The 12,038-nt window shown below is 65.8% G+C and overlaps 2 protein-coding genes across 2 annotated transcripts; one reads left to right on the top strand and one right to left on the bottom strand.

The window, feature by feature from the left end:
• Window positions 1–6,324: 6,324 nt before the first annotated feature.
• Window positions 6,325–7,152, bottom strand: EMIHUDRAFT_114633 (hypothetical protein; the record flags this gene model as incomplete). Its single annotated transcript, XM_005779820.1, has 2 exons — window positions 6,325–6,810; window positions 6,886–7,152. 2 exons carry the CDS (start codon window positions 7,150–7,152, stop codon window positions 6,325–6,327), a joined length of 753 nt encoding a protein of 250 aa, XP_005779877.1.
• Window positions 7,153–9,677: 2,525 nt separating this feature from the next.
• On the top strand, window positions 9,678–11,408 carry EMIHUDRAFT_443184 (hypothetical protein; the record flags this gene model as incomplete). Its single annotated transcript, XM_005779819.1, has 7 exons — window positions 9,678–9,892; window positions 10,055–10,127; window positions 10,196–10,291; window positions 10,364–10,427; window positions 10,498–10,527; window positions 10,833–10,870; window positions 10,945–11,408. Coding segments are annotated over 7 exons (688 nt in total), but the record flags the coding sequence as incomplete, so codon positions are not given.
• Window positions 11,409–12,038: the final 630 nt, after the last annotated feature.

Genomic DNA, 12,038 nt, shown 5'->3' with positions numbered 1-12,038 from the left:
CGAGGTCGATGGGATCGATACCGCTAGATCCATGTCGCCGCTGAAAGGTTGGCCGCCGAATTGGACCCTGCAGGCTGACCGCGCCGATCCGCACGCGGAGGGAAGAACCCTGTGGGACAAAAAGCCTCCGCGCGCAGGTGCCTTGCCAGAGGAGCCTCCGCCTCCTGCGCCGCCGCCGCCGCCGCCGCCGCCGCCGCCGGCAATCTTGGCGCGAAATGTGGGGAGCGCCTGGAGCTTCGCGGTCGCGACCCGCCGTCGCGGCGCGGCTAGAGGGCGCGAGGGTGAGCGGGTCCTCCTTGATCTCTCCGAGCAGCGAGTCGAGCAGCGCGTCGCCCGCCTCGTCCTTGGAGGCTGCCTTGCCCGCCTTGCCGCCCAAGTACCTGCCAGAGGAGGGGGAGGCGCGAGCGAGTGAGGGGAGGGAGCTCAGAGGGCACCGCCGAGGCGCGAGGGCCGGGAGGGAGGAGAGGCAGCGGTGCGGAGGGGGAGTGAGGCGAGGGGGGTGGATGCGAGGGTCGGGGAGGGCGGGCGAGGGTGGTAGAAGGAGGGGGTGGCGGCGGCGACGCAGAGGGAGGGCTCGGCTCGCAGGGTCGCGAGGCGGCGGCGGCAGTGGCACGCGGCGGCAGCGGCCGGGGGGGGCGGGGGGGGAAGCGTGCGATCCGTGTGAACGGCGGAGGGCGTGGGGCGGGGCTGGAGGGATGGGGCGGTGGCAGCGAGCTGCGCAGGCGCGGCGGCAGAGCGGGGGCGGGCGCACCTCTCGGCCTGCCCCCAGAAACATGCCGTTGACGCGCTCCGTGGCCTTCTTCTTTGCGCGCGGCGCCAGGTTGTTGAAGAGCCCGCGGCCCTTGTCGCCCGGCTTCTTCGCCCGCTTGACTCCCTCTCCCTCGTCGCCAGAGTACGCCTCGTCGTCAAAGTCGTCCTGGCCAAAGTCGACGTAGTCGCCCTTGCCCTCGTCGTCCTCGATGAAGTTCTCCTCGCGTCTCTTGGCGACGTGATCCGCGTACGCCGACTCGTCCATCTCGTCGTAGACGTCATCCTCCACTTGCAGCTGCGCGGCGACGGCGGGCGGGAGGCGTGAGGGCGCGAGGCGGTGGGGCGCGTGGACGACGGAGCGCGCGGGTGGAGCGACGGCAGCGGGCGGGGCGGGTCGGCGGGCAGCAGACAATGCGCGAGGAGGGCGTGGCGGCACAAGGCGTCCGGCGCGTGATGGCGGTGCTCGCGCTTGGTCGCCGGCGTGCGCTGGTGGGCCGGCGTGCGCAGGGCGGCGCCTGAAACTGGTCGGAACGCTTCGTCCCGCCCTTCTTGAGCTCAGCCAGTGCGGCGAGCGCCGCGCCCTTGGCGGTCGTCTTCTGCTGACGCGCCGGGCGAGACGACATCGCGCTTGGACGAAGAACGGTTTATGGTGCGATGGCGGGAGAGCGATTTCGGTGGGAAGGGCTGCAGAAGGGGTCCCCCCTTCTACCTCCGTTTCGGCCTGCCTGTCTGCGACGGCCGTCACTCCCCTCCCAATCCGTCGCTTTCCGTCACTTGGAAAGCCGGGAAAGTTCGCACCTCGTGTGTCACGCGGCCACTCCAGCGTTGGGGTATGACGCGCACCATGCTCGAGGCCGCCACCGCCTCCACCGTCCCCAAAACGAAGTGGGGCGTGAACCTCCAGCGCAGCATGCGCCATGCAACCTCCTACGAGTGCGTGGTCAAAGATGTCCAGCGCGCACAGCGCAACGCGCGCACTCCCGTCCCCCCGATTCCAGGCAACGCATACCCGAGGGACGGCAAGTATGTCGGCCGCCCTTCGCCCCAGAGAGCCAGCAGCTCGTCGTCTGTGTCGGCCCCAAAGAGAATCTGGCAAAGGAGAGCGCGACTGGGCTTGCCTCCGGACTGGAGCATGACTTTAAGCCACGCACCCAATCGCGTCTGGCTGGCATTAGCACCATGGGAAGTGGAAACGAAGGTGTGTCCAATCTTGAAATTGCCGTCTTCGAGGCCAATCGCGAGAATGCACACCGGATCCAAATCGAGGACGCCGAGGCCATTTTTGAGCACAATGGAAAGCAGCTGATTGCCCAATTTTGGCTTATCGAAAATCGCCACAGCGTTCCCCTTTGCGGAACACTGGCCGTACACCATCTTCAAGTTCTTTTGGCCGGAGGCGGTCTTGTCGGAGAGAGCGTACTTGTCATACACCACTTCGGCTTGAGCAATGAAGTCCGGATCGAGGATGGAAGGGATGCCGAGCTCTGCTGCGCGTTTGGGCGACACACCGAGGTAAAGCGCTCGTCCGCCTGGAGCGCCCACCACCGCGCAGGCCCGGCCGTGCGATGTGTTACGATCCTTCTGCGTGTAGCTCAACATGTAAGCCCAGCCGCCCTTGGAGTAGAGGGGAGTGGCTTCCTCATCGATCAGACTGGAGCCTTTCATGGAAGAGGGCCAGATGATGTCGTCCGGCATGTCTTGCGCCAGGATGGGAGAGATGACCGACCAAAAGTGCGCCGCGATCGTTCTTGCAGTCATGCCTGCCTTGTACCACATCTCCGTCACAGCCTGCAGATGGAACTCTCCAAACCGCTCGCCAACCTCGGTGTTCGCTGAGCAGGCGGTGAACTTTGGTCGCGACTTGGTGTCGCTGATCTCAGAGGCAAAGAATCGATACAAGCTCTGAAGAGCTCTGAAGCACGCGTTCATCTTTTGCATGTGAGTGAGCTGCGTTTTGGGATCGGAGGTGTGTCCCTCTTTCTCCGGCGCAGCATACCACTTGATCAGGTATCGCCCCAAGCCTTCCATCTCGGAGCGAGAGTCGCCGAGGAGGGCTGCCGCGGCGGCACCAGCCGCGTCATTGTGTTTGGGCGTCGCATCGATCAGAGCCGGACCGGCTGGATGTGACGCTCCATCGGCCATCTGCGCCAACGATTGCGCAGCAAGCTGAACGGTTGCGTTCGCAGCAGATGAGGTACCCGCCCCTGTTGCCCGGAGGCGTTCCACAATCTGCTCTTTGTCTTTTATGCGTCGCCAGCGGCCCTCGCAGCTGTGTGTCGTTCGGCGCAGACGACTCGCAATCTCTTTCCACGTCACAGCTGGCTGGCTGAGCATGCGAGCACGGACCATGAACTCGTCTTCTGAAACGCTAAAGCGTGGCTGACCGTGGTCCTGTACAATCGAGGGTGGCGGTGGCTGCGGTCCTTCCGTACCCGAACCAATGGGGTCACTGGACTGCTGCACTGTGGAGACAACCTGCTGACCACTGTCAGATGCGCCCGGAAGCTCCACGTGCGGCACAGCTTGAACGCGCGGCACAGCTTGGATAATGGATGTATCATCTAAGAAGGCAACAGCGTCGCTTGGCGGCTGGTTTGCGACATCCGTCGAGAACATCTGTCCGTTGGCAGATGCTGGCTGGTTGGTGCTCATACCGAGGCTGACTGCGGCGGTGGTTACGGAATCGACGGGAACGGCAGGCGGGGCAATTACCTCGACGATCGGGGCGGACATTGTGCTGTAGCGGATTTGGAGACTGCGAGTGTCGCTTCGTTTTGGTTTCCTTGCGACGGAGAAAGGTGGGCACCTTGAACTTAGCCACGTGGGTGATCACGAGGCCCCGAGGCCCCGACCGATGCCCGAGGCCCCGAGTTCACCCGCCATTAACGTAAACTGGCAGACCGTGGTCAGATTTTATTTTTGGTTTAACGAATCCGGCGGCAGGGAGACAGAAAGACAGAGACAGAGTTGCCATTTTGCAGAGAGAGGCTCTTGGACGGACGGTCGATAAGGGGCATATCACTCTATACCTCCCCAACCCAGCTCGTCCGCGCGCGCGAGAGAGAGAGGACGCGGTGCGGTGACGGCGATGCAGACGCGAGACGGACAGACCGGGCGGCGCCGCTGGTGGGTGGAACTCGCGGGCCGACCCTCACACACAGACAGACTCGACAGACTCACAGACAGAGACAGGCAGGCCAGGCAGGCGCACACTGACAGAGAGAGAGAGGGACGCTGCCCCTCCTGAGCCTCACAGTCTCCCACACACACGCACGAGTACAAATACGCGCGAGGCATTCTTGCCCCCGTTCATGAAAATTGAATTTGTGTTGGTGGAGACTGGTAGAGAGGGCGGCGCGGCTGGAGGCGAGGGCGAGAGCGGCGGCATGCCGGACGGCGGCGGAGGCGAGGGCGGCGGCGGGGCGGGCGGTGGCGGCGAGGGTGGCGGCGACGGAGGCGGCAGCGGCGGCGGGTGGGAGGGCGGCGGCGAGGGCGGAGACGAGGGCGGCGGAGGGGAGGGCGGATGCGAGGGCGGCGGCGAGGGCGGGGGTGAGGGCGGCGGAGGGGAGGGCGGATGCGAGGGCGGCGGCGAGGGCGGGGGTGAGGGCGGGGGCGGCGTCGGGGGCTGCGATGGTGGCGGCGGCGTGGGGGGCGGCGAGGGCGGGGGCGGCGAGGGCGGTGAAGAGGGCGGCGGCGGCGAGGGTGGCGGCGAGGGTGGCGGCGGCGAGGGTGGCGGCGACGGGGGCGGCGGCGGTTGGAGGCGAGGGCGAGAGCGGCGGCATGCCGGACGGCGGCGGAGGCGAGGGCGGCGGCGGGGCGGGCGGCGGCGGCGAGGGTGGCGGCGACGGAGGCGGCAACGGCGGCGGCGGGTGGGAGGGCGGCGGCGGCGAGGGTGGAGACACCGCCGAGCCGCTGCCAGCCGAGCGACAGCCTGTGGGGAGCGCCGAGAGTCTCTCCGAGACCCTCCGCGTGGCGGCCGATCCTTTGAGGGCAACGACGGCGGCGTGCCAGGGGCAACGCTGCGCGCCACCCGAATCAAGCCAACCACGCGTGCCACGCCCACCCAAGAGGGCGGCCGAGGGTGGTGCTCTCCACCACAGTTGGAGCTGCGGAGTCATCGGCGCGGCCAACGCTGCGGCGTGCCGTATCAACGCTGCGCGCCAGCCGCTCGGATCCAGCACTGCACACGGCAGAAGCCGCCACGTGCTTCTCCAACCTGTCTGTGGACCAGGCGGCTGAGCGGCCGAGCGCTGAGGCGATGAGGCTGAGACCACGCGACCAAGCGGCATGCCGAGGTCCGAGACAATGCGCGCGCCACGTCCCTGATCTTGCACCAAAGGCCGATCAATAACATTGGCGGGAGAGAGGAAGCCGGTCGTGTCCGCTGCATCGAGCGGCGTGAGCGATCGAGCCGTCTCGTGTCGCCGAGCGGGCCCGGTCGCGCCTCTGGCACTGCTCGCAGCGGCGGCGACGGACGCGACAGCAGCACAGGGCAGCACAACAGCACAGAAGCGACTGAGGGTAGCATACCGGCTCCCGCGCAAGCGTGCGCGTTTGAAGTAAAAGCCAATCCCGTTTGCAGCCGTGGGGCGGAGTGGATTCGAGAGGGTTTTTCGTAGCGCCCGCCGGAGGAAGCTGCGATGCGCGAGCCCAACGATACCAGCATGTTGCATGTCAAGAAGTGCGCGAACGTGCCCACGCGAGAGGGCTACAAGGTGCACGGCTGGGAGATAGGGCTCCCAGACTGGTTTTCTTTTTTCTCTGAAGTGACGGACGGTTCGAAGTGACGGCTTCCAAGTGACGGCCTCTGGAAACTTCCAAGCAGCAGTCACTTCGAAGTGACGGCCCGTCGACGTGGCATCTGACGACCGCCCTTGGCGACGGGCCAAAAGTGACGGCTTATGGCGGCCTCAATCTGTGCGACCTGGCAGGTTCCTGAGGTGCACGTGTTTCACGGGGCAAGTTGCACGGGTAAGACGTTTCGCGCAGATCAAATGACCGGCAGCGACGTGTACAAGTGTACTGGTAGTCGGACATGCCTGCGCCGCTACAGCGGGCAGGCAGACGTCTTTCTCGATGATTACTGCGGCGAATTGCCTGTCCATCTGCTCCTCGTCCTGCTGGATGGAAGGGATGCATATTCCCAATGCCGACGAGTTGTGATCACCTCAAACGCTCCTCCCGAGAGGTGGTATCCAGACCTCGAGGACAGCACAAAGAGAGCTATTCTGCGCCGCTTGGGCCGTCTAGCCAGTGACCAATCGCTCGGGTACACCCACATCACAACCACGCACACGTGACGCCTCTCATTACGGCTCTGTACCAACCGCGGTCCAGTTGAGTTGGTTGCGTCGCTCAGAGCCGTACTGGTGTGAGCCGTGACTGGTGTATGAAGCGCACGCTGAGGCCGAAATAGACCGTGTAAGGAAGTGAAAATGGTACGCGCAAAGAATGTGAACCTTGATAGAAAATGTAATTTGATGATGCATACAGCAGCAAACATGACACAACCTCGAGAGCAGTCTCTGTCATGGGGCCCGCCTACTCCAATACGCAATGCAGAACGCTACACTTCTACTGCAAAACAATGACTTGCGAGGCAGCCCGAGCGCGAGCGGTCGCCATCTCGGCCTGTGCGCGCGTCTGCAGTGACTTGAAGCGTGCAATGATGGCCCAGATCGAGTTGTCCAGGACGCTGCGCGGCACGCTCTCCTTCAGGATGTCGGCCGCGAGGATCTCCAGCCAGCGCACCTCCTTCAGGACCAGCTCGCGCTCCTTGTCACGCGCTTGGAACAACTTGTGTTGCGCCTCGCGGATACCCTTCTTTTCGTTCTCGACCCGCCGCAGCTTCTCCTTGACGGTCCCGAGCTCGACTGCAATGCCGTTCTTCTCCCTCAGCAGACTGCCCTCGTACACGCTCATCGCGCCGATCTGCGCCTCGAGACCCGCAACCTTGCCCGCCGCCACCTGGTGCATGCCAGTCTCGAGAGAAAGTGACGACTCCAAGTCGGCGATGGTGGCGGCCTGCTCAGCGATCTTGGTCTTGGCCGCCTCGAAGTCCTGCGAACGATGGGAGCAGCTGTGAGGCGCGAGCTCTCACAGTGACGACAATCAGCTACGGCAACTAGGGCAGACCTCCGCTGGAAAGAGCGTGCGAGCCGCCTTGCGCGGCTCGGGCTGGCCGTCACCGTTGCTGGAATCGCTCGCGGCTGTCGGTACCGGTCGCTTCTTTGACTCAACCGGCGGAGTCTTGACGTCAACGGTGGTCTGTGGCGCGGGTGCCGACCCGACGCAGGGCTTGACAGTTGCGACGACCGCTACGGGCTCACCGGCGAGCGACGGGCGAGCCGTGGAGCTCACGTGAGAGCCAGCGCCGGTGGGGTCAACGCCCGCCACCACCATAGGCGGCTTTGAGTCACCGGGCTGCGTCATCACGCGCTGCGGTTCACCCACGAGGACCGTCGATGCGAAACTTCCCGGCCCTCCAAGTGACTGTTTTTGGCCCGAAGTGACGGCAAAGTGACGGTTTTCGCGGCAAGTGGCGGATTGCGCACGACACACCGCTATAATCCAGGCGTGGGCGGACGCCACTCTCCCTCGTCGCGGGGCCACCAGGAGTCTACCTGCAGTGTAGAAGGCGAAAGAATTTCTTCAAGAAGAAACAAAGGAAAGAGGGATCACTCCTGCGCAAAGCCTTCTCTCCCTCTCTCCGCCCCCCGGGGCGCCTCGCTTGACGACCGCCGTTGCCGCGAAGCTTGACACAGACACAAACAATGGGACGCGTCTTCTCGTTTGTTGCCGCGGTGTTGCTTCTCGGCTGCGCCTCCGGCGCCAAGAGACTGGCGGAAGGAGACGCTGGCCGGTCGCGTTCGCTCTCTCCCTCAGCTCGCCGGCTGGTCGATACGAGCGACGACTACGAGTCGCCGCCATCGCCGCCAGATTTGTCCGACGAGTCTCCGCCGTCGCCACCCGATCAAGGCGATCAAGACAGCGATCAAGGAGACAACGATCAAGGCGACAGCGATGGCGACAATGGCGGCGCGGACGACGATGGCGATGGCGACGACGACGACGACCTTGATGAACAGGACAAGGCGTCCGAGTCTCCCGATCACAGAGCCCGTGCCCACATACCGTCCCCGCTCACCTTCCCGCGGTTGGTTCCAGGTCGTGGTCGAACTCGACGTGGCGATCAAACACCTCGACGACTCTCCTCTGTTCAAGATCTCGCAGAAGCAGGTCGACGCGGCGCTCGATGACGACGACTCCTCCACCGACAGCCCCGACGACACCACCGACAGCCCCGACAGCCCCGACAGCCCCGACGACGGCGACGACGGCGATGGCAGCAACGACGACGACGACGAGCGGCGGGCCGGAGCCGAAGCGCTGCGCGAGTTCGTGATAGTGGCAAAGCACTACCGCGATGTGGCGGAGGCGCCGGCACGGATGCTCTCCATCGTCGTCCCGAAGGGCGGCTGCCGCAACTGTGTGGGCGGGTGGACCCTCTTCGTCACCGCGAAGGACACCAAGCGGATTCTGCCGCCGGCTGAGGTGCGCGCGCCCGCGGCCTATGCCGCGGGCAGCGGTCTCCGCGGTAGCCGTCTCCTGCCCGAGGGGGGAAGGCGCTACTATCGAACATGTCGCCACGGGGGGCGCATCCTCACCACCGCATCCCCCCCTCTCGGCACGCGCCCCGGCACAGGCGAATGCTCTGCTGCGCCGCGGGGGACGCCCCGCCCGCGGCCGCGAGTTGCACGCCGTGCGCGCGGTCAGGGCGGAGGAGAAAAAGGTGCTTGTTCCTATTGCACACCCGAGCGCGTTCGCGCGCCTTGACCACACTCCTCGAGAGTCTTCTGCCGACGCACGCCACGCACGCATCCAACCATGCCTGCAGGCGAGAATGACAAGCATCGCTGGCCTCGCCGTTGGCGTCGGCGGCGTTGCCTTCATCGCTTACTTTCTCTGGACGGTTCTCGGTGGGCAGGAGGAGAGGGTGGGGCGGGCGCGCCTTCCCTGATCAACGGGGCTGCTGTCCTGACGGACGGAGTGCCCCTCGGGCCTCGCGCGCCCCTTGGCGCCGCCCTGCTGACTGGGGAGTCGTTTTTGGGGGTGTGGCCGAGGGATGCGATCGCGTGCCGATGCTCGAGTGCCGGTGTTGTTTGTGCGTCTTGGTGCGTCTGTGGGCGTGTCTCGGCCCGCTGGTGTACGTGCGGCACCGATGATCCGTGTGCGGTGTGGCGAAGAAGGAAAGGAGGAGGCGTCCGCCGCGAGAGAGAGAATTCTTGATACGAAACCACGACGACACACACCAGTCGACTCGCATCGGTTGCCTCCATGAACGGCGGAGCTATTCTCGCGCCCACACCACACGCACACCTGGCTCCAACGTGGACACGCCCATAGCTGGGGACACTACTAGGTCACGCATGGCATCACAGAAGTTTTATCTCTGGGCCCCGAAAGGCATCTCTAGCAGTGTCGTTACACATGCCCCCTCCCCTCCTGGGCGCATGCGCCTCACGTCTCGCCAGAGCATAAGCCCTTGGCGTGTGGCGAGACGAGTTTTTCGCCATCGCAGCGAGCAGCAACCCGCCCGCCGCAAACAGCCGGAGGCCTCGCCGCGGCACTGGCTGCGCCGCGGTCCCGCACCCGTCGACGCAGCTCCCCCCGCGCGGTACCGCGCGTCTCTCTCTCTCTCTCTCTCGCGTCCGCCGCGACTCTCTCTCCTCTCTCTCCGCCGCGCGCCTTTTGGGTTTGCATGTGCAGTCTCTTTCCCACGAGCGGGTGGACGCAGAGAAACTCACAACCGACACTCTGCGGTCGGTTCTCCGGCAAGCAATCGAGACCTTCCCATTGCCCCACCCGCCCAAAAGCGGGGACCCTGTGATAGCCGTTGATGACGGAGAGGGACGAGCAGTTTGCCGAGTCGTCCACCTTGAGCATGTTTCGCACGCTGCTCAAGCTCGCTCTCTTCTGCGCGCACCCGCTCGCGGCGCTCGGCTTCACTCCCCCGACCGACCAGGCCTTCGCCGTCTTTGGCAACGACGCAACAAAGGCTCTCATCAAGCAGTGGAGCCCGCGGCCGATGAGAGTGGAGACAGGCAGCGTGATGCTGCCGGCGTCGACGGAGAACATGCAGGCGCGTGTTTTGTTTGCCCGCGGCGTTGCTCAGAATATACGCCGCCCACGCGCCCTCCGACTGCTCCCGCCCTTCTTTTCGGCTCCGCCTCTCGCTCCCCCTCGCTCCCGTCCAGCGCCCGCCCCGTCCCCGGACTGAGAGTGCCCCTACCGGCGGCCGCAGCGATTCGTGCGGGCGCGCATTCTGCTCGAGGACCCGTCCGTCGGCTGCGTCGCTTCGGCTCCGGGCAGCGACGGTGTGACGACTTCTTCTCCCAAAGGCACACGGCGGCGACAAGACCGAAACCTCCTTGCTCCTTGCTAGGCATCTCGCTGATTCTCTGCAGATTCACCGGCGCGGAGCATCAAGGCGCCGCCGCCCCGCCCCTCGGGAGGCCCACCCGGCCCGCCCGCCACTCATGTGGGCGCAACCGTCGAACGTTCCCCCCCACCCCTCCTCTCATCCCCCCCCTCCCCCCCCCCGGGCGCGCAGTGATCCTACCGCTGTGGCAGCCGGGATCCGACGCGGGGAGCACGTTCCGGTCGCTCGCGAGCTGGCGCCGCCGCCGCCGCGTCACGCCCGCCCGGCTCAAGTTGCCGAGAGCCCGCACCCTTTCCCCCCATTAGGCATCGCGAGCGCCTCTCGCACAAGCTGCTGTCTGGCGCGCGCGCACAGCCCTCGCAACAACTGATCCAACACCCGCCGCGCAAACCTGCTCCCCCCCCTCCCCCCCCCCTTCCCACCCACCCACCACCACCACCACCCGCCCGCCCGCCCCCGAGCGCGAGACCCGCGTGCGCACCCGCCCGCGTGCCGACCGATGCGGTGGCAGTTTGGCGGGACCAAACACGACAGTTTCTGCGGCTGCCAGCTTCCTTGCCCGCATTCCCAGTCCCCTCATCGCGCACCCGTACAGTCGCAACCGGGTGGCGCGCTCACCGCTCCACGCCCCGCCCCGCAGGCGCGCACATCGAGCGCCCGGAGGATCGCGCAGCGTGGGCACCCCTTATTGTGGGCGCGCCTGTCGTCCGGAAGGGGAGTTGCCGTGACCTGCAGGCGGTCCTGCGCCTTAGGCCAGCAGCGACCACCAGCCGTGAGGGCGGCAGGCACGGCCGTGCGAGGCGCGCTCGCGTGCTCCCGCGTCGCGGCGCGGCGCGTCACTCTCGCAGGGGTCCTCACCGATGTCTCCGCACGCACGCAGGGGCCGCGGGAGCCCAGACGTTGACTCGACGGTGTAGCCGCTGAGCCCCCTCGACCTGTCGACTTTTTGATTGCATGAATGTGGGCGGTGTACTCTTGTGGGGAGGTCGTACTTTGCCCAGGACGGGCGCGCAGCGGAGGCGGCAGGAGCAGCCGGGGGTCGGGAGAGATCACGCATGTGAGAGGAGCGGCGCGGTGTGGCTTTGCGTCGGCCGGCGCACAACCGTACGGTCGTGAGGTCAGTGCGGGAGCCGCAGCGGAAAGGAGGTCTGTCACGGGGGGGGCGTGGCGTGTAGAGTGGGGCACTTTCCATGGACTAACCTATCTTACTCAGAAATTTGGGCTTGGGAGTGCACTATCTCGTCTCTCCACTCTAAATTGTAAATAAATAAACAAAGAACTAGACAAATGAGAGAGCACGCAGACGATCGCGCGCCAGGCAGCGACGAAGACGACGACGACGACGACGACGACGACGACGGCAGCGAGCCGCCCAAGCAGCGACCAGCAGACCAGGCCGCCCTCGCCGCCGCCCTCGCCGAGATTGCTCCCGCCCAACACCTCAGCTTTCTTCCCGACAGCGGAACGCCCGCCGCTCAAGCCGCCGCCCTCCGGTGGGATGCCTCCAGCCCCCGCCGGCCCCCCAATGCCGCCCACGCCGCCCCCCTTCCCCCCGCCCGCCGACGCCGCCACGCTCGCCGCCCTCGCCGCCGTGGCCGACACCGTCACCGCCGCCGCCGCCGCGAAACCAATGAAGGAAAGTTCAAGTGCCTCGTTTGCGAATTCGACTTTGGGAATAACAAGAGCTCGGCGGCCCAACTTCTTCGACACTTTACGAATGAGCACCCCAATGCGACCGACGCCGAATTGGCCTCCTCGGCGCTCACCAAGTGCGTGGCGTGCGACAAACTTGCGTGCGTCATCGTCACGGGAGGCAACCACAACGGAGCAACCTCTTCAATCACTA

This window comes from Emiliania huxleyi (assembly GCF_000372725.1).
Source record: "Emiliania huxleyi CCMP1516 unplaced genomic scaffold EMIHUscaffold_225, whole genome shotgun sequence".
Classification (NCBI taxonomy): Eukaryota; Haptophyta; order Isochrysidales; family Noelaerhabdaceae; genus Emiliania; species Emiliania huxleyi.
Note: the sequence above shows the minus strand (reverse complement) of the source record. Positions and strands in the feature narration are given on the sequence as shown.